Source organism: Callorhinus ursinus, unplaced genomic scaffold (genome assembly GCF_003265705.2).
Source record: "Callorhinus ursinus isolate GAN/ISIS: 27379988/994484 unplaced genomic scaffold, GSC_fseal_2.0 scaffold61, whole genome shotgun sequence".
NCBI lineage: Eukaryota > Metazoa > Chordata > Mammalia > Carnivora > Otariidae > Callorhinus > Callorhinus ursinus.
Window position 1 is genome coordinate 4,048,596 of NW_027397123.1, and position 20,323 is coordinate 4,068,918.

Genomic DNA, 20,323 nt, shown 5'->3' on the forward strand with positions numbered 1-20,323 from the left:
CACACACACACACACACACACACACACACACACACACACACACACACCTGGCGACGCTTGGATCACAGACAGACATCCCTCAACAGACTTGGACAGACACTGTCAGGCCCCAAGGCAGACGGACGGACAGACAGAGAACCACAGGTACAGGCACAAATGCAGCCGGGTGCGTGGCTTTTTGACTTTCTCGCTCAACGGCGCTCGCATAGCGTCTTCTCTGGGTCAGGCAGGCACTACTTGCCTTAACTCTGTCCTCAGGAACGCTCTGTGGGAGGGGCTTCATTCATTTATCGTCCCCATTTTACCGATGAGCGAACTGAGGCATGGACAGGTTGAGCGGCTTGTCCCAGGTCACACAGCCAGTAAGTGGCGCACGGGGACTGGAGGCCAGGCAGTGCGGGGCCCTGGGGCCTCTGCTCCTGACCGGTCCACTCTGCAGCCGTTGTGCCGTGATGGGCAGATGGGGTGGGGGGTAGGGAGGACCTGGGCACGCAGAGACAGAAGAGCTGCAGAGAGTGTGGCAGGGAGAGACAGGGGACACAGGGACACGAAAACAGTAAGGGGGAGAGGTGGGGGGGAGGGGAGGTGCATGCAGTTGTTCCAATGCAGATGGGTGGCAGGTCAGATGTGGACACAGCTGTGGACGGACATGGCACCACGGCCTCGTTGGAGGGCCACCTGGTCCCTGCTGTCCGGGCAGGTGTGCCCGCACAGTCACCTGCCTCCCGACCTCAGTCCTATCTCTGTCCACCAGGGCGGTGGGGGGAGGGAGGGAGGGGAGACTCCTGGCACGTAGGGGACGGGCAAAGCCTTCACCCTGGCTTCTTCCGCTCCCGGCCAGTTCCCGTCCGTGTCCCTGGCATACGAGAAGGCAGAGAGTGACATCATGCATCTGCGTCCACGGAACCCGAAGCGCGACCGGTTGGTCAACGAGCCCCTGGCTGCCTACTCCTACTTCCAGATCGGTGAGTGCCCGTGGGCCTGGGGAGCCCCGGGTACCCTGCAGGGCCGCTCGCCTGCCTTGGCATCTCTCACAGGGGCTCTGGCTCACTCTGGATCCCCGGGTTGGCATTTGATCCTGGGTCTCTGCTGTTCTCTGAGTCTGTGTCTGCTGTCATCCCCGTGCCCCCTCTCTGTCTCTTGGCAGGTCTCTGCCCCTCACTGTGCCTTGTCTCTTGCATCGCTGTTGATCTCTCTTGGGATCCTCGTCTCTGTCTCTCTGTGTCCGTCCCTCACTGTCTGTGTGCCTGTGTCCCTGACCCTCTCTCTGCGGCTATCTCTCTGTGTCCCTCTCTTTCCATGTCCTTGTCTCTTACCATGTCCCTGTCTAGGTCTCCATCTCTGTCACCCCGTGTCACCTTGCCTGTCCCCCAGGTGCCATCCAGTCATTTGCCGGCTTCACTGACTACTTTACGGCCATGGCCCAGGAGGGCTGGTTCCCACTGCTGTGTGTGGGGCTGCGACCATACTGGGAGAACCACCACCTACAAGATCTGCAGGACAGCTATGGCCAGGAGTGGGTGAGCCCCGGCCCCCCCGCCCCCGGCCCGTGGCTCCCTCATTCCCAGTGCCACCTTCCCTGCGGGTGGCCCACACTCAGTCCGCTTGTGACGGGGCTCAGCTGGAGCATCCCAGGTCCCCGGACTCTCTGCTGGTTCTGGGGCCTCTCCCACCACCATCTTGAGCTCCACACTCCTGCTGCTCACCCTGTTCCCCGAAGGCCCTTCTGGCCCACGTCACTCATCTTGGCCGTCTGCCCGGGCACCAGAGTCGCTGGACTTTGCAAATTCTGCCCTAGGAGTCCGACTCCCTTTTCCCAGGTGCCTTCCTGTGGGTGTGCGGGAAAGCCTGCATCCCTCCTTCATCGTGAAAGCAACTGGCCTGAGCTACCCTTTGCCCCGGCGTTGACATCTAGTCTCTGCAAGGCCAAGCTCTCCAGCTGTGCCCCCGCCCCCGCCCAGGGTCCTGCAAACCTGGCCGACGGGGTCTCTCTCTGCTCCCCCCACTCCATCCTCTGATGGGAGGGGTTCATGGCCGCAGGCCCTCTCCATCCGGGCTCAGGCCGCTTCTGCTCCCTGCTGGCCCGCAGACGTTCGGCCAGCGCCTGTACCAGCAGTACACCTGCTACACCGTGTTCTTCATCAGCATCGAGATGTGCCAGATCGCCGACGTCCTCATCCGCAAGACGCGCCGCCTCTCCGCCTTCCAGCAGGGCTTCTTCAGGTGTCCCCAGCCGGCCCCGCCCCTCCCCACCTCAGCGCCGCTCCAGCTCCCACCGGCCCCCCACTAGGGCTCACTGCAGCCAGCAAGCGTGCGGGCGCCAGGTGCTGCCGGGCCTCGTCCACAGCGGGCCGGTAGCTCCCACCACCTGCCTCCCCCGGCCCGGCCCGGCCCCTCCGTTTTCACCCGCCAAAGGGGAGATGTGACAGGACCCGTGGCCACTGTCGGGGCGTCCCCCGCTCCTCACGGCCCGGCCTTATCCTGCACCTGCCGGTCTGAGCCTGTCCCACCCCGCCCGCCCGCAGGAACAGGATCCTGGTGATCGCCATCGTGTTCCAGGTCTGCATCGGCTGCTTCCTGTGCTACTGCCCCGGCATGCCCAACATCTTCAACTTCATGCCCATCCGGTGAGGGGCCGGGAGCTGTGAGTAGAGGGACGGGCACGGGGACACAGACTTGAGGGGTAGCCTTCACCTTGTCATCTCGCCTGGGCCTTCAGGTACCAGTGGTGGCTGGTCCCCATGCCCTTTGGCCTCCTCATCTTCGTCTATGATGAGCTTCGGAAACTGGGAGTTCGCTGTTGCCCAGGGAGTGAGTGTGGAGACCGGGGGCCTGGGGGTGGGGGGCTGGACCGTCCTCAGAACAGCTGCCCTGACCTTTGACCTCTGAGCCCTTGACCCTCTGTATCAAGCCTCCATTGATCCGTACCGGAGCCCCTGGTGCCCATGACCCACATCCCGCAGCCCTGAGTCTCCTTTCTCTCCCTCCCAGGCTGGTGGGATCAGGAGCTCTACTATTAGAGGGCCTGCCACCTTCAAGCCATCCTTGCAAACCCCACAGCAGAGGTGGGGGGCACGGGACCCTCTGAGCAGCCACCGGAACATCTAAGCAATCAAGCCCCAGCACCATCTGTGTCTGCCCCCGCAGCCCACGGCACCCCAACCTTGGAGAGACCTCCCCACTCCCTTTCCCCATCCACAGAGAGCACCCCCCGCCCCCGGCAGAGCCGTCCCTGGGCCTGGTGCTCTGAGCGGGGTAGGGGGGCCTGGACAGGGGGCGGGAGCTGGGCTCCTGTGAGCCGGGTCTGTCCCTCGAACTCCAGGCGGGCGGGAGGGCTGCCTGTGGGCCCTTCAGACACGCTTGCGCTGAGTGACAGTAATAAACCAGCTCACACCGACGATGCTTTTATTTGATGCCGGGTCCTGTCCGAAGTGTCTTTCCTGATCCCCTTTGATCTCTCACAGTCCTACAGCTCAGGAGCTGTTTGTTCAGGGCTGTATCTCAGTTCCTTGAACACAGCCTCGTGCATCCTAAGTATGCAACGGAACGTTCCTTGGGGTAATGAGCGTGGGGTGACGGCATTCCCAGTCACCCCCAGGAGTGGGGCCCCACTCGCCTAGACACCACCTCTGGGCTCTCTCCCCAGCATGTTCTTGTTCTCCCCTCGACAGGCTCCTTGACACATGGTGTCAGAACCTTTCCTACCTCAAGCAGCCCCCCACCCCGCCTCCCCTTTTGCAGGTGTCTCCACTCTGGTTCCACCAGTTTGCTCCTCTGTTGCTGCAGTGGGACTGAGTCTGGAGGCTAAAGTCCCGGTCCCCTCCTCACACCCCTCTCCCCTGAAAAGTTACCTCCCCAACTGCTGGAAACTGCCTTGACTCTCCTCCCCCCCCCCCCCCTCCCACCCCTCCCCCGCCCCCTTCCTCACCTCTCTTCCTTAGTATGAGCCTCTCTGGCAGGACCCCAGCTCCTCCCGCCTCCCACCACAACCCCCCTCTGCTGCCCGCATGGCCTCAGATCTGTCTCTGCAGTGGCTCCCCCACCCTGCATGGCCCAGGGGTCCCCAGTAGCCTCTGCATCATCCTCCAAACCTGCTCCTTCCACTGTCCCATCAGTGTGGTTCCTTCTTCCTGGGAAACGTGGTGAGCCCTAGACTCCCTGTCCTTCCCTGGCCCAGAATCCTCCATGGTTTGTCCTTCCCCTGCGGACTGCCAGTTTCACAAGCCACCTCGATCTTATTCCAGCTAATTTTTGTTTCACTAGAAAAGCCAGGCCGGCTCTCTCACCTCACGGCCTTTCCACAGGCTTTGCCACCGGCTTTTCCTCTGGCCTCAACAGCTCACATCTGTCTTCCAGGGTCTCCACGTTGGGCCCCCAGCCCGTCCCTGATCTGGTCTGTGCTCCCTTCACTTCAACCCCAACTGCTCTGGTCTCCCTGAGCCCCATGTAAGCTGGGATTCGTCCACATAGTTGGCCACCAGCAGCAGGGGCTCCAGCTCAGAGTCCCTGCTCAGCAAATAGTTGTTGAAATCACTTCTGCAACCCTCACTTGTCCCCATACTGGTCCGAGGCTCGGCGGGCATGGGACGGAGGTGTGGGAGTACGATCCTGTCACAGGCCACCCCGCTGGGCTGGGGGAGTGCCCGTATACTCCATACTCTGTGCCCAATCAATCGCTCACCTCTCCACCCCTCCCCCAAGACACCTGTGGACACAGTCTCCTCAAGGGACAATGAAAAGGGGGCAGGGCTAGGTGGTGGCTGCCCCACCTGAGGGCAAATGCTCCCTCTGCACACACCAGGACTCAGCACAACACCAGCCCAGGGTTAAGCAACAGTATGGCAGGAACTGACACCCTGGAGGGAAGGAGGGAGGGGCACTTGCCCTATCCCACGCCTTGGGGGATCCACTGGGGCTGGGGAGCACCTTCCTGGGTGGGCAGGGTTTGCATCAAGGTGGTGCATAAACATGACATTCAAAGACCCGCTTCTGACACGTGCTTCTCAGACAGGGGGAGGGAATGGGGCAGGCGACTGGCTCCACCAGGACAGGGAAGGGCTAGGGTGGTGTCGGAGATGGAGAGCCCGTGAACTCGACCGGTTGACCTGTAGACCTTCAGTCCTTGGAATGTGCATTCTCACCCGCTGCCGCCCCTTGCTGGACATAGCCTTGAGAGAGCGATGTGGTTCCACTAGATGGTGTATGTGACTAAACCCAGTTAAGGCCCTGATCTAAATTTTTAAGATTTGGCAGGTGGGTGCAGAGATCTAGATGTCTTGCAACCCGAAGAAAAGCCTTGAAAAGTTCCCTTGCTTCTTAAACCTGCCACCTACCAACCTGGAGTGGCCACCTTTCCCCTCTCTACTCTCTGCATAAGGGGGGCGGTTTCTCATTGCACCCGAGAAGCTCCCAAGGAGTTTGTGAAACAAGAGGCAGGGAGGGCAGCCTCCAGGACAATATCCAAGTTGGTGGGCTCGGCTACTGTGCCAGTCGGCTGCAGCAGTGTCTGGACCCCACCCTGAGAAGACTCTAGCCAGGATTTGATGTGAGGACTACAGAACCAAACCAAAGGACTGAAGAGCTCAGAATCATAAAAGTCTACCCTCAAGAGCAAAACCCAGAGTTCAGGTGGTTGGACTGTTTAATGTGCAATGGGGAGTCTTAGATGGTTGTAGACAAGGAGGGTGCACTAATAAAACTGGGATTTCAGACTGATGCCCCTGGCTGCCATACGAAGCGTGGATCAAAAGGGGAGATTAGCGCTGAGAACCTAGGAGGTAAGCAGCCAGAGAAGGGCCATGTTAAGGCTGCGAGGAAAAGCCTCCCAAGAACTGTATTCCTGGATTCTAGCTTCCTTCTATCACCTGTTCCCCGAGGGCCCCGGTCTCTGCAACTGCTCAAAGATGATCTATCTAGGTGGCTCAGTCGTTAAGCGTCTTGCCTTTGGCTCAGGTCATGATCCCAGGGTCCTGGGATTGAACCCTGCATCGGGCTCCCTGCTTCTCCCTCTCCCACTGCCTGCTTGTGTTCCCTTTCTCGCTGTGTCTCTGTCAAATAAATAAATAATAATAATAAAAAAATGATCTATCTTCTCCAAGCCCTTCTATGCTGGGAAAATGAGGAGCCTGGGAACTGCTGTAGAATACAGAACAAACCAGTGTTGGCCAGTTTCCCAGCCTGTCTACCTGGCTTCAAAGCCAGAACAAGGGCCTCTAGAACCTGGTGAACGTGGTATTGGTAGACAGTTCCAGAGAGAGAGAGATGGCGGCAGAAACAATGTTCCAAATACTGTTTACTTCACTGAAACCTGGAGACGGGGAAAGGGTTATGTGAATGTCTGGGGCACCGAGCCTAGGAGTGCACGTTGACAACAGCGACATAGAGGGCCAGGGTGCTGAGCGCCAGCAGCCCTGTCACCACTGCCCGGGCCAGCAGTGCTGTCCAGCTGCCCAGGGAACAGAGGTGGACGAAGGTCCTGTGGGGAAACATCACCATGAGAGAAGAACAGATAACCCACCCCCATCTGGACCCACCCTCAAACCCCATGCAGCTCACTCCATGACAAAGGCCTTGTAGACGCTGAGGAGCATCAGCAGGAGTACTGCTGGCCGAAAAGTGTGGTACAGGTCATAGCGTGTTATCATCCAGACCTGGGCAGATGCCACGATGTAATGGACCTGCAGGGAAGCAGGAAGTCAGGGCCAGGCCTTGGGGGGGAGAGCACAGCCGCTGGAAAAAGGTGTGTGGGAGAGCAGGGCTGCGTACCAGACTGATGTTGGAGTCAATGCTCATCTGGATGTACTTCCAGTCAAACTCAATGCCCCGGGCTCCAACCCACAAGGGGATGCAGCTAAGGAAGGCAAAGGGAGGGATTCTCCAGCACCCGAACACCCTCAGCATTCAGAATCTGAGCCCCCGCCCTCCAGCACCTCCCTAGAACCCAGGTGTCCTTTCTCAGGAATCTGGGCTCCAGGCTACTGCACACACCGGGACATAATGAGCTCGGCGGTGGCCCAGCCCAGGGCAGCAACCATGATCTTGTACTCCCCCTTGCCTGCATTCCGGGACATGACAAGGTTTAGGCCTATCAGGTCTGCCACATCCACGCTGGCCTTCATGAACTCCTGTGGGTCAGGTTGAGGCTTCAGTGAGCACAGGTGCCAGGGAGCCCCACTCCTGCACTCCCTCCCCCTTCCCTGCCCCACTCACCCCAATGAAGTCATAGATGCCGCCTTCCCAGGTGGGAAAAAAAGTGGCCAGGAACAGCATCTGAGAACAGAAAACAGAGATCACTGCAGGGGGGGGGGGTAGAATAAACCAAGTGGGATATGTACAAAGTCAGTGTGGATGTGGAGGGTAAGGCTCTGGGGTTCAGGGGAACCCTTGTGGAGAGGGGACCACCAGAAAGGGGACGAAATTACAGGATCAGGGGAGACAGACGGTTGGGGTCCGAAGTCTGGGTTCTGTGGTGATCCCAGGCGATCGGGTCAGGCATGGAGGTGCCGGGGCTAGGCACCCCAGCAGTGTTAGGAGCACCGTGTGGACCCTGGGGTTCCTTCGCGCCTCCTCAAAATACAAAACGCTCCACCACACAACTGAGTTTTCTCAATTTTACTAAAGTGCTATACAAAAGTTGCTTCGAGACCTCTCCCCAAGTTCCGCCCCTTCCGGAGCACGTCTTCCAGGGTATTCCCGGGGGGACCCGGGAGCCCTCACCTTGCACAGCTGCACGAAGAGGTAGGTGACCCCGGCCTGCACACACTTCCAGAAGGCGTTGTACTCAGACCTGCAGGAGCGGGCGGTGAGGCTTAGCCCGGGCCCGCGCCCTCCCGCCCGCGGGCGCCCCGCACTCACAGGCCGCTGCACTTGTAGGTGATGAAGTAGGGGAAGTAGGCCAGGGCGAAGCAGTTCCCGAAGTGGAACAGGGTCATGGCGCCGGCCGCCCGGGGCCCGCCGGGGCGCGGGTCTCTCCCTCCGCCTCCCTGGCGCCGGAGCCCCGGGCCTGGCGCCCACCTGCCTCCACCACGACCCGCGCGGCCTTCTGGGAGCGGGAGGCCGGCCGGCGCCGGCGCACTGACGTCACGGCCCGCGGCCGGCCCCCGGAGCCTGCGCGGCCCCAGTGCGCCGGCGCGGAGCAAGGCTCGGAGGCAAGGCGCGGTGGCCCGCGCGCGCGCGCAGGGCGAGCGGGTTTCCGTGCGGGGCGCGCCGTGACCCCGTGGTGACCGGCGCAGAGACACGGGCGCGGCTGTGAGCATTCTGCGTTTTTTATTTCACAGCGGGGCGCCCTCCTTCCCCGGGGGAGGCGACAGCGGGCACGGGAGGTACGGGTTCCCGCCCGGGGGAGCGGAGGGGGGGCCATCCTGCTTCACTTGTGGCGGCTGAACATGTAGCGGAGGAGGTCCACCACTCGGTGACTGTAGCCGTATTCGTTGTCGTACCTGGGGAGGGAGGAGGCGGGTCAGGGGAGTCCCTCCAGACCGCTCCTGGCCCGCTCCCCACGCCCCCGGGCCCCTCCCCCCTCACCAGGAAATGAGCTTCACGAAGTTGTCGTTGAGCGCGATGCCGGCTTTAGCATCGAAGATGGACGAGTGGGTATCGCCCACAAAGTCAGTGGAGACGACCTGGGCGTCCGAATTTCAAAGATAAGTGTGGGTCGCGGAGCAAGGGCCTCCAGGAGCCCAGGCCCCGACTCTTAGGCACATGGGCACATCCCTTCATCTACGATATCTGGTGGAGCCCTGCTTGTGTCCAGGTTCTGGGGACGGTGTGAGGAAGGCACGCGGGGGCATTGCCTGCGGCCAAAGGACGAAGACCGCAGACACCCCGACGCTGCACCAGTGCACATGCTGGCAGTGATGCAGGTCTTCGTCGTGATGGCTGGCCGCATAGAGGCCCTCTCGGAGGGCACACGGTGAGGCTGGGTCTGGATGTCTAGGAGGATCTGGTCACCTCGGGCCCTCCGCAGTGCCTGAGGTGGAAGGAGCTACAGCACAGGGGCCCTGAGGGTTTGGCCTCAGTGGTGTGGTGTAAGGCCACAGAGGAAGGTTTTCAGCAGTGGGAGGATGTGATCTGCTTTCCTTAAAACAAGAGGTCCTGGTGGCTGTGTGAGAGCGGAGCTGTAGGAGCTAAAGCAGAGACAGCACCAGAGGGTGGCACGACTGGGAGCAAAAGCATGGTGACATCCTTTCTTCACAGGGAAGGCCCCTGGCCATGCCTTGCCTTGAACAAGGGTTGAAAAAGGGGAGCCATTGTCTTGTTCACTAAGCTTGTATTGAGCACCTGCTGGGGTGCCAGGCCCCCGGACAATCAATGGCTGGAGCCACTGAGTCCCAAAGCCCCTGCTTTCTTGTGGTGTACATGCTAGCAGGGCCAACAGGGACTATGGAATGAAATTTCAGGTAAGGGAAAGGGCCAGAAAGAGAATATCTTACTGAGGACAGAAACGGAAGTAGAGACTTGGAGGAGGTGAGGGCAGATTATGTGGCCACCTGGAAGAAAAGCTACCCAGACCAAAGCAACAGCAAGTGCAAAGACCCTGAGGCAGGAAGAGCAGACCTTCCCAGCCCTGCAGTCCCTGTCTTGATACATGGTGAGCAGCTCCTTGGCAAGTGGAAAATCACGTTTCCTCCCCAGAGGGCTCCTCCCAGGGTCCCCCTCCTCAGCCCCTACCTCATCCTCGGTGTAGGCGAGGATGCCAGCCATGGGCCCTTGGGCTGCTGCTTTTATGGCGTCTTTGATGGCCTCGTACGAGGTAGGCTGGGCCAGGCGGCAGGTCAGGTCCACAACAGATACGTCTGGGGTTGGCACCCGGAATGCCATTCCTGTCAGCTTCCTGGAGAATCCCACATTAGGGGTGGGAGTCAGAACCCAGGACCTTTCCATCCATCCCACGTTGTCTCTGCTTTCCCCTCAATAGACACTTCAGGGATTGGGGGCCAGTCCAGTCCTCCTGGGGTGTACCCTTGACCCTGGTTGCAGCTTTCTGCCCTCATACCCTTTGAGGTCTGGAATGACTTTGCCAACGGCCTTGGCAGCCCCGGTGGAGGCTGGGATGATGTTCTGGTGGGCACCCCGCCCGTCTCGCCAGGCCTTCTTCGATGGCCCGTCCACTGTCTTCTGGGTGGCAGTGTAGGAATGAACTGTGGTCTTGGGGAAGAAGAAGGCCGAGGTGAGGCCTTCCTCCTCCGAAGCTCCCCTGCCTCTTTTTCCCAGGCCTGAGGTGGTGATCCAGGTGTGGAGGCTGGTGGGACCACCACCACAGACCACAGGAGGGCCATGTGCAGGCCAAGGGTCCAGCCCTGTCTGCAAGTTGCCCGGTGTTTTAAGAGACTTTACCACTTGGCTCTTCCTCCCGAAACCGTCTCTCCTTGTTCACCCCACACCCTAGGCAAGTCCTGGGAAGGAGAGGTAGAGTTTCCCTGCCACCCCTCCTGCCTTAGCCCCTCTCTCTGACTCACCATCAGCCCTTCCACGATCCCAAATTGCTCATGGACAACCTTGGCAAGGGGGGCCAGGCAGTTGGTGGTGCAGGAGGCATTGCTGAAACGGTGCGGGTGTGCAGGGGCACTGTGAGCTGAGTCGCAGAGCCAGCCCTGCTCCCTCCCCTCCCTCTCGGGTGATGCACACAGGCCTGGTTTTGTGGCAGTCAGGATGGGGATGAGCGGGATCACTGGGGGTGCCCCAGAGGTATGGCTGGGGAAGCTCCCCAAGCATGTCCTCCAGGAGTCCTGCTGTTCTTACGGTTTCAGGGAAACGTTAACGTGAGGGCGTTAGGGCTTTGGGAGGGGAGGTGTGAAGCAGCACCAGGGGTCTACTGGGAGTGGGGGTGAAGAGAGGGAGGCCGGCATGTCCTCTGGGTGCCACCCACACACTTCAGAATGTTGCTGCCCGTTACCTGACAACTTTCATGGAGCCCGGATTATAGTTCTTCTCGTTTACTCCCATGACAAATATGGGCGCATCGGGTGAGGGTGCAGAGATGACCACACGCGTGGCACCTGCCTCGATGTGGTCCTAGAGGAGGAGTACAGGTGTCAGGGGCCCCTTCGAGTGCCACCTCCACACGCCCTCTTCGCACCCAGCCCCGGGCATCTGTCCCCCACTTACTGAAGCCTCCTGTAAGGACAGGTACACGCCTGTGGACTCAACCACAAAGGGGTTCCCGACAGACTTCCAGGGAACATCTCGGGGCTGCTTGCTGTGGAGGGGTGGCAGCGCCCGAGTCAGTCTGCCTGCACGGCCTGGCCTTGGCCGTCATGGCCTTCACTGTTCCAGAAGCTGACCAGGCGCCTTCCTGCCTGGCCGGCATCCGTCTCTCCCTCCGCCCCCCCCCCCCCGCCCCTGCCCAACATCCTAGCTGTTGGATTCCACCCTGCTGGTGTCCCCTTTCATCACTAACTCCGCCTCGTGGGCCACTTTTCTCTTCTTGGCCACCCCTACTGTGCCTTCCTGACTCAGGCCTCTGCCCCCCAGGGGGACCATCCCTGACCGCTCCCAGCCAGGTTGGGCCCGCTCTACCCATGCTGCCCAGAATGCACCCCAGGTTGGCAAGGCCTGTCCCGCTGCTTCTGGTCCCCGGCCCTGGCAGCCTTCCCACCGCCCTCCTTGCCCCTCCTTACCACGCGGCTCCTGCACCAAGGGCCTGCTGCCGGAGCCTGGGTAGCTCTCTGAAGACACACTGCAGCCCCGGGAGCAGCTCCTGGGGGGAGCGCTGAAGCCTGGGGCAGCGCCCGGGCCGGCAGTGGATAGTGGTTTACATTGGAAAGGGACAGGAGGGCCGCCTGGGTGGCCAACTCTCAGTTTTGGCTCAGGTCATGATCTCGGGGGTCATAGGATCGAGCCCCGTGTTGGGCTCCCTCTCAGCCCGGAGTCTGCTTGGATTTCTCTCTCCCTACCCGTTTTTCTCTCTCTCAAATAAATAAAATAAATCTTAAAAGAAAAAAGAGGGAAAGGAGATTTTGTTTCCTGTTTGAGAATTTCACATTTCTACTCGATAGCAAATGTTTGTATTTGAAACATCAAACATCTAGATGTTGCTGTTTTCTACTTGGCTTTAGCCAACAAGCAATAAATGACTTTTTCCCCTCACAGGGTTTATCACAACAGTGTTATGTTCTCTGATGATCTGTTAGCATCTGTCTTGTCTTCTAGACCACTGTATGCCACTTAGCCTGCTCCCGCCATAGGGTTTCAATCAATGTTTGTGGGTTTTGTTTGTTAACCATTCTACACAAGTTTACCGAACACCTGCCACATGCCCATGTTCTAAGTGCTCTACCTCTATTGACCCCTTGAACCCTGGTGACCTGAGGAGTAAGTACTGTTACTGGCATTTCTCAGAGGAGCCAGCCCCAGGGCAGAGGGGAGGGGAAAATACGGCATCCTAGATCCCAGCCCCTTCTCTAGGCTCTCCTGGGCGCTGCCCTTCTGCCCACAGGGCTGTTTTGAGGATTCTGTTCGTTCATTCTTCCAGGAAGTATTAAGTCTCCCCAGAGTCTGCGGTGCCCAAAGTAGTGATAGCGACACGAAGTGAGAGGGCCCTCCTGGCGAGGAGGCTGTGGCTTTGTGGGGAATGCCCTTCCCAGTGTCCCCACACACCTGTTACCACCGGCTGTGCTCTCTGCTACCGCTGTGAGGGCTGTGAGCATCATCCCCATCAGATGCCCTACGCAACTGAGGCTAGGACAAGTTCAATCTCTTGCCCAAGGTCACCCAACTAGGAAGGGGTGGGGTAGGGGTAAAGCATGCAAGCAACATGGCTTGTACCGAGTGCCCGGAGAACTCCACCGCTAGGGACGGCGGAGCGCTGCTGGAGTCACCAGAGATGGCAGCACGTGGGTGCGGGGTGCCCGTTGAGGCGGCAGCTGTGTGGGGACCGAGAAGGCAGGGAGAATGCCCCGGATGGCAGGAGCGCCGGGCCGAGTACCGAAAGGACAGGGGATGGCTGAGCAGCTCCGCTGGGATGGTGTTTGGTGTTCAGATTCCAAACTTGGGTCCAGCAGCTTCTCATCCGCACGGAGTCTCCAGTCCCCGCCTCCACCCGCCCTCCCACTCCCATGTGCAGCACTGAGCACCTCATCACAAGCCCTCCTGCCCACAAGTACAAGCCACGGGGCTGGGAGAGACTGCGCCCCAGGGCGAGCGCGCGGGGGAGTGCGTGTGCGTGGGAAAGTCGCATGCCGCCCGGGGGCCAGCGGTGGCTGCTAATTCACATTAGGAAGGTAAAGTACGGTTCGGGAATGGCCGGGGTTGGCCGGAGTGGGTGGGATGACATGGGAAGGCAGGGGGGCAGCGCATGGTGTTGGGGGCCCCAGCAGGAGCTGGGATTTTATTCATGAGGGGATGGGAAGCCGTTGGAGGGTTTAACCGAGGCCAGTTGATGTTTTTAAAAGGCCTCTGGCTGCTGTTTAGGGACAGAGTGGAAAGGGTTGGCTAGATGGCAGTGCCATTTCCTGGGGAGGGAGGTGACTAGGTTTGGGGGTTTAAGGAGAATCAGAAGATGAGCGTTAAACATACTGAGTTGACATGCTTGTGAGAAAACATGTAAATGTGTATTAAAAGTATTTTGAGTAGAGTGGGACACCTTTCTAGATTAGTGCTTTTTTTAACCATTTTAGGGGTCAGGGACTTCTTTTCGATCCCTGTCTGCCCCAGTACCCAGAGGCAAGCGCGCACACAGTTTTGGGGGTTCTGGGCTCCGGCCTCCGCCCCCCCAATGTGAGAGGTTGGAATCCCATTCCAGTCCTCCGCACAGCCCCAGCGTTAATCTGCTGCAGGCATGCTTACCACTGGAAGACGCTGATCTCCTGGTTGTCCACCACCAGTTTTCCGTTCCTGTACTCCACACTCCCCTTGTACCGGCCATGGGTGGAGTCATATTTAAACATGTACACCTGTGGGCGACAGGAGGGCTCCCAGTCTTGGGTGGCCAGGGGTGGAGGAGCCAGCATCCCTAGGGAGTCCCCCCCGCCACGCCCCGCCGCCGTCGGTGGTGAAGGTTCCACATGCAACCAGGAACCTTCCACGGAGCTCTGCTCCCCACTCTGAGCCGAAGGCAGACACTCAACGACTGAGCCACCCAGGCGCCCCTCTGCTCCCCGCTCTGGCCCCACCTTTCCCAGTTCTCCCCTCTGCTGGCCGCTCACCATATATTCCGGGTCGATGAATGGGTCGTTCACTGCTACCACCTTAACACCCTTCTCCATGCAGGCGCGGAGCACCAGGCGACCGATGCGTCCAAATCTGTCCAGGGACAAGGGTGGTGGGGGTTGTGCTCAGAATCCTCACTGCTGGCAGGCAGAGGAGGGGATGGAAGCGAAAGGGATGACGGAGGAGGTGCACCCTCGGGGGCCGGGGGGGACTCCTCAGTCTGGGGAAAGAAGGCAAAGTGCGGGCACTGTCCTCTCTTGCCCAGATGTCCTCTTCAGCCTCCTACCGCTTTTCCTGCTTCCTCTAACCATCCATCGCTCCCTCCTATTCCTGACCTTGTAGCCTGGATCGATCCTCTTAGAGCTTCAGGTCAGAGTATGTCACTTGGCCTGAACACCTCCATGGCTCTCCATCAGTAAAACCAGATCCAGACTGCTTACTGCGCCTGCCAGCTTCCCACCTCCCTCCCCCTTCCTCCCTGGCTTGCTCCGCGCATACTGACTTCCTGCCCGTTCTTTGTGCACTGAGCTCAGAGCTGGCTACCGCCGCACTCCCCGGTCTCACTGGACTTCCACACTGTTCACGACACGCATCACTGAACTGTTGTGTTCCTTCTTTGCTGTCTTCCCACCAGAATGTGAGCTCTCTGAGGGTGGAGCCCTGTCTGCCTTTCCCCTGTGTTTCCTAAGGGTGGGCAGACTGAAGGCACTGATTGGTGAGAAATGGGGGAGATGCCCCAGGCAGCCACCAGAGGAAAGGCCGGGCCCTAAGACTTCAGGAATGGCTCGCGCTAGGGCCAACTCACCCATTGATGCCCACTGTCAGCTTCTGAACCACAGAAGGCTTCGTAGGTTGAGGAAGTGGGGATTCCTCCTTGACTGGCTCAGGTTTGGGCTCTGGCTCAGGCTGGGGCTCCTGCTCTGTCTCAACCTTGGGCTCTGGTGGGGGTGGTCCTCTGGTCACTGTTGGGGGTTGGGTGGGGGCAATGAGTTGTGCCATCACAGTGGGAGAGAATGAACCATTTTGGCCACCCAGAACCCGTTGCTGGCTCCTGGCCCCTGGCGGCTAACCATCTAGCTGTTTCCCCAACCTACCTGATCCACACAATGAACAGGGGGTGGGCTTGCTTTAAAATACCAGTGCCAGGGCCCCTTTCCCGGAGGGTCTAACTCAGTGCACATGTCTTTTTAACAATCACTTGGGGTCATATTGTCTGTGCCTCAGTTTCCTCCTCTGTAAAAGGAGGATGATAGTACTTCTCTCTCAGAGTCACTGCGATGATTAAATGAGGTGATAGAGGTAATGCGTATGAGAGAGTCTAGGAAACAGTCCACTTACATGAGTATTTCAAAGATTGTTTCCCAAACTCGTCTGATAATTGTTCTAACCCAGCGGACCCCAAGCTGTTATGATAAGAACCCCGGGGTAGGCCTCTTCCCAGGGAAATCTGACTCAGTGGGTCTACACTGAGGCCCAGGAATCCTGGTTCTAAAAGCACTCCAGGTGATTCTTATCCTCAGAGTAGTTAGGAAATAGAGGAAACCCACAACAGCTTCTACCTCTCCAAACGTACACACTCCCACTCCCGGACTGCATTCGAAACCCCCCCGCCCACCCCGCACTTGGAGGTGTGCTAGCCGGGCTGCCCATAAGGGCCTGAGGCGAGGAGGGGAGACGTGGAGGCCGCAGTTGGGGGGGGGTGCTGGCCAGCAGAGGGTTTCCATCTGGGAGGCAGGCCTGACTCTCACCCCCTGCTCAGCCGCCTGCCAGCTGTGTAGTCCTGAGCAAGTTAATGACCTCTCTGGCCTGTTTGCTGGTGCCAAGTCTGACCTTCTGCCTGGGGGCTACTGTGAGGACTCAGATTGCACCACCCAGTAGGTGCTGACGTCAACAGAGGGAGGAAGTTGCTACTAAGAGTATTTGTGAGGAAGAGAGGAGAGGTTGGAGTGGGGCTGGAGGTGGAAGGTGACTGTTGCTCTTGGCGCCAGGGTCAGAGGCACTGGGAGGTGGTGGGGCTAGAACCATGGGCCAGCGGGCCTGTGGGTCCCCCTGACCTCCAGGGGCTGCCTCAGACCACGTGGCCTGAGCCTGGGCTGTGGGTTTCCTGTGGCAATACCAGTTCCTAAAGGTATTATGAGTGTTTCTTTGCAGCAATGGCCCCGTGGTTTTGGTTACCCTAGGATGTTTGCGTTCCTGGGGGGTTTCTGCTTCCACTGTCAGGAAAGGGGGGGATTTGTCCATGGGGGTTGAGTGGGAATCTGAGCCCACTCCTCGACCTTTCAAAAGAAAACTCAGATGGTTCTCCTCTCCCACCTTCCCCCAGGCTTCCTCTCTCCTCCCAGTCAGTCAGGGGTGGGGTGCCTGGGCTGGAGGAAAGCTGCTGCACTAGGAAGGAAGAGCCTGAAGGGCTTCAGTGATGCAGCATCACCTGGTAGGTGAAACGAGAGCACAGGCGCCCTCTCCTAATTAGGATGCCGCTCCCATTTCCTGGGCGCCGCCATGGGCTAGGTGCTGTGCGGAGCTCTTGGGTGCACCAGCTCACTGAGTGCTGTAAGGCATGCGCTAGAAATCCACCATACAGAGGGGAAACCGAGGCCCGAGGTCACAGAGCGAGTGCTGAGCAGGGAGGAGGTTCGCAGCCGGGGCGGGCGCTGCTTCTTGGGGGTCCTTCCCACCGCCCCCGACCCTGGCGTCCCGCCCACCCCGGCCCGAGGCCAGTGCGGGGGCAGCGAGGGAATGCGGGTTGCCCTCCGGGCCGACCTGGGTTCACCCGGCTGGTGTGTGTGTGTGTGCACCTCTGGCTGGATGGGGTAGGGCTGCCCAGTGGGGGCCAGCAGGGGACTCCGAGTCCCAACTCGGCTTTTCCGGTGCTGAGAGCCCGAGGGAGGCGGCTTGCGCTCTCTTACCTCTGGTGCCCGCTCCGTGAGTGGGGACAGTAAACACACTGGCCTCCCCGGGGGGGGGGGGGTGTGAGGCTTCAGTGCGCGCACGCGTGGAAGGTGCTTGGCGCGGCCCTGGCAGGTTCCCAGCGCCCGAGAGGACAAAGCCCACCAACCCCCAAGCGGCCCTTTGGCGCTGGGCGACGGGAGCGTCCATCCCCAGAAATGCGCCCTCGTAGACGCGGCTCCGGCCCCTGCTTCCGTCCTCCCAACGCTTGCTAGCGGCGCCAAGGCAGGTGGAAACCCGCTCCCTGGCCCACCACCAACGCCACAGAAACCACTCGGCGGGCAGGGCAGGGGTAGGGAGGGTGGGGCGCGAGGGAGGGAGGGAGGGAGGGGGAGCCTCAGTCCGCCTCCTGCCCCCTCCCTCGTGCGCGCGGCGAGGCGGGCACGCGCGCCGCACGGGCTCCCGACCGCCCTGTCTCTCCTTCCCCGGGGTCGCCCCGTCAGCCCCCTCACCCGGGCACGGCTGTCGCAGCAGCTGGACAACCGTGACATTGGTGAGGACGATGTCGCGTTTCGACATGGCCTAAGGTCTCATGGCCTAGCCGCCCGGGGACCGCCGCGATGTACTGAGGCGCGGGGCGCCCGGGCTAGTGGGGCCGGAGCTTCTCACCGTGACGTCACAGTGCCCGGTGATGTCACAGAGGCGGCGGCCAACAGCGTGACGTCCGCGTGCCAAGCCCCACCGTCCCCAGGCCATTTACACTGGTCCTCAAGGCCCTTTTCTCTCCCCCTCCCCTTCCTTCTCCCTGGCTCTGGGCTGCTCCTTGACCCTCCTCTGGCTAGTTAGCTACCCCGGCTGTTTTCTCTTGCCTGGAAAGCCCTGCCCTGTCCTTGCTCGGGGGCCTCCCGGTTTCCCTCCGGTTCCACCCTTTTAAGAGGGGCCCTCCTAACTCCCCACGTAAAGTTCTCTCCTTCCTCCATTACTGTGGCCGTGGCCTTCACCCCTCAATCTGCTCATCTTCCAGAAGCCTCCTCTGACTTCCCTTCCTGGGTTAGATGCTCCTGTGTCAAAGCTACTCCATGGCTACCCTCTCGCTACATTTTTTGTTTTCCTCACAGCATATGTCTCTGTCTCAAAATCATCCTGTTTATTCGTTTTCTTGCCAGTTGTCTCTGCCCACCAGACTGTAAGCTGTCGGAGGGCAGAGTGCTTGTCTACCTTCACTTTTGTATCCCAGTGGCTAGAAGGTTTGGCGCCTGCGGGTGCTCACGCAGACGCCAGAATGCGTATATAAATATCGCTGCCTCCCATGTCTTCCGACTCCCAATCTTAAATTTAAGTGACCTCCAAGCCAGATCCTCTCACCGCACCTGTGGCTTTTCAAGTAGTTTGTCATGATCCACTTACTGATTTACATGCTCATTGTGTCCCGTTGTTCAGCACGGGGCCTCTGCCGCCGCCTAGAACCGTGCCTAGCACAAAGCACCTTCTGGGGAAGAACAGGACAGATGGCTCTTTCCTCTAATGCACGGGGGTGGGGGGGTGGGGGGGTGGTGGAGGCTCGTTTGCACATCTGTGATTCACAGATAGGCGCCTTCACCTGCAGGGCTGGCTGACACACAGTTGTGACCAAGTTTTAGGGGGTGTGGCGGTTTGTGCCAGGAAGGAGTCATCATCCCGGACAGTGGTATGGAAGGAAGCAAGAAGGGGCAGAATGACATAATCTCCTCCTTCCCTAAGTCCTCACGGGAACTCAGTTCGCCAAGCACCCACAGTGGGACAGGGTGCGGGTGAGGCTCTCCTGCTTGGATGGTCCAGAGAGGTGGAACTGAAAATACATCGGTGTACAGATGGGGAATTTCAATGGCCCAAGACCAAAATGCAGGTATTAATTAAACAAAGGGGGACAAACTTAATACATGTGATGGGGGTTGGGAGGAGGCGGGGCGTGGAAGAGCACACAAATAAAACCAGGACTGAAAGGGGCTCAATTTTGTACAACTTTACAATAATAGATGTGAAAAGCCAGATGCAATTAAAAATTTTCTTAGAAAATATAAAGGATCAACCCTGGTGCAAACAGAAATGGCAAATCTGAGTAGGCCAATAACAAGAGAAGAACCGGAGTTAAGATCTACGCTCCCCGAGGCTGATTCAAATCCAGATGACTTTATGGGCAGGATCTGTCAAAAAGCATCGGGCACTGGTGCGGATCCTAACCAGAGCAGGGAAGCCGGGTGGCAGTCCTCGCGCGGAGGGGCTCTGGGCAGGGCACGTGCTCCGAGGCCGCGCAGGCTGGCCAGCACACTTCCTGGGAGTGCTCTGTGGGAGGGCCCTGACGCTGGGCCACGGAAACCTCCTCCACTCGCTCTGGAAAAGCAGCAGGCTCACATTACCCAAACCAGCAGAGGGTGGCAAAGAAAGGACAACTCCAGGCCAATCTCTTACGGGGACAGATGCCAAAGTCCTGAATCAATCAGTGGCAAATGGGAATTGGATCGAGAGGGACCGGGGCTGGCAGAAGATGGTGGCATGGGCCGAGAGAGGGGTGGAAGGAGAAGATGGGAGTACATTTCAAAAGGAGAAACCCCACCTCTCCATCTCAGGATGGATTAGGACTCGGCAGGTCACCACCCACCCTTCCCCACCCTGCAATCCCCTGGCATGGGAAACTCCCTCATTTGGGCACTGGACAAGGGCAGGAGAGCCACACCTGAGGCTGCCCAGGGATTTGGCTTTGTCCCTGGAGCGTGAAACTGGGAAACAGATTTAATGAGCTCAAGCTTGGAGAGGTGGCATGATTAGTCACCCTCTATAGGCAGTGCCTAGAAATGGCAGAAGCTCCTGGGTCTCTGGGCCTGGGTGTCCAGGACCTGGAGTGGAAGCGTGGGTCCTCTGACGGGAGTGGGCCTGGTCACCCTCGTTTGAGCAAAGCCTGAAAACCCATGCAGATTCTCACCACACCTGGGGAACCCACACACATACCTCTGTCACCCCGACCAGCTCACACCCTACACATTCCTTCCCACCTGCAATCCCACCTCCACCCCCTCTCTGTCTCTCCCTTTGGCACCCAAACCCAAATATCTTTCACCCCTGCACCCGACTTACCCACCCACTGGGCTCTTGTTCTTCTGGTCTTGGCCGGCTTCTAGCCCCAGATAGCTACGCTGCCACAGACCTCCCAGCTACCACCTGTCCTTCCTTCTGATGACCCTCTTCATGCCCAGGGTAGACTCCCAGCCGTTCCCCTCCAACCCATGCCACCATGTCAACGCTTGGGGCTTTA

At 59.3% G+C, this 20,323-nt stretch overlaps 3 protein-coding genes across 4 annotated transcripts in view; 1 reads left to right on the forward strand and 2 right to left on the reverse strand.

The window, feature by feature from the left end:
• ATP4A (ATPase H+/K+ transporting subunit alpha) overlaps positions 1-3,397 on the forward strand; it is a 71,754-nt gene extending 68,357 nt beyond the window's left edge. For both annotated transcript variants that reach the window (XM_073885191.1, XM_073885192.1), the window contains 6 exons: positions 842-965; positions 1,375-1,520; positions 2,090-2,223; positions 2,526-2,627; positions 2,720-2,811; positions 2,992-3,397. In XM_073885191.1, the coding sequence (XP_073741292.1) occupies positions 842-965; positions 1,375-1,520; positions 2,090-2,223; positions 2,526-2,627; positions 2,720-2,811; positions 2,992-3,020 (627 nt within the window). In that variant the 3' untranslated portion in view covers positions 3,021-3,397. The remainder of the gene's footprint in view (positions 1-841; positions 966-1,374; positions 1,521-2,089; positions 2,224-2,525; positions 2,628-2,719; positions 2,812-2,991) is intronic.
• Positions 3,398-6,274: 2,877 nt separating this feature from the next.
• On the reverse strand, positions 6,275-8,055 carry TMEM147 (transmembrane protein 147). The gene is made up of 7 exons (XM_025854578.2): positions 7,855-8,055; positions 7,717-7,786; positions 7,210-7,269; positions 6,988-7,124; positions 6,766-6,850; positions 6,556-6,677; positions 6,275-6,475 (listed from the first exon to the last, which is right to left on the reverse strand). The coding sequence occupies exons 1-7, from the start codon at positions 7,929-7,931 to the stop codon at positions 6,352-6,354; spliced, it is 675 nt and encodes a 224-aa protein (XP_025710363.1). The 5' UTR covers positions 7,932-8,055; the 3' UTR covers positions 6,275-6,351.
• Positions 8,056-8,248: 193 nt separating this feature from the next.
• GAPDHS (glyceraldehyde-3-phosphate dehydrogenase, spermatogenic) lies at positions 8,249-17,705 on the reverse strand. Its single transcript, XM_025854521.1, has 11 exons — positions 17,547-17,705; positions 14,954-15,110; positions 14,145-14,241; positions 13,786-13,892; positions 11,107-11,197; positions 10,895-11,013; positions 10,458-10,539; positions 9,995-10,146; positions 9,670-9,832; positions 8,524-8,621; positions 8,249-8,438 (listed from the first exon to the last, which is right to left on the reverse strand). Exons 1-11 carry the CDS (start codon positions 17,611-17,613, stop codon positions 8,366-8,368), a joined length of 1,206 nt encoding a protein of 401 aa, XP_025710306.1. The 5' UTR covers positions 17,614-17,705; the 3' UTR covers positions 8,249-8,365.
• Positions 17,706-20,323: the final 2,618 nt, after the last annotated feature.

Coding starts and splice junctions, on each gene's coding strand:
- TMEM147 (XM_025854578.2), bottom strand. CDS start 7,931: ATGACCCTGTTCCACTTCGGGAACTGCTTCGCCCTGGCCTACTTCCCC. Junction 7,125..7,209: donor GCATCTATGACTTCATTGGG/GTGAGTGGGGCA, acceptor CCTGACCCACAG/GAGTTCATGAAGGCCAGCGT. Junction 6,851..6,987: donor GCCGAGCTCATTATGTCCCG/GTGTGTGCAGTA, acceptor TGCCTTCCTTAG/CTGCATCCCCTTGTGGGTTG.
- GAPDHS (XM_025854521.1), bottom strand. CDS start 17,613: ATGTCGAAACGCGACATCGTCCTCACCAATGTCACGGTTGTCCAGCTG. Junction 10,147..10,457: donor GGATCGTGGAAGGGCTGATG/GTGAGTCAGAGA, acceptor TTCTTCCCCAAG/ACCACAGTTCATTCCTACAC. Junction 8,622..9,669: donor TCGCCTACACCGAGGATGAG/GTAGGGGCTGAG, acceptor TCGGACGCCCAG/GTCGTCTCCACTGACTTTGT.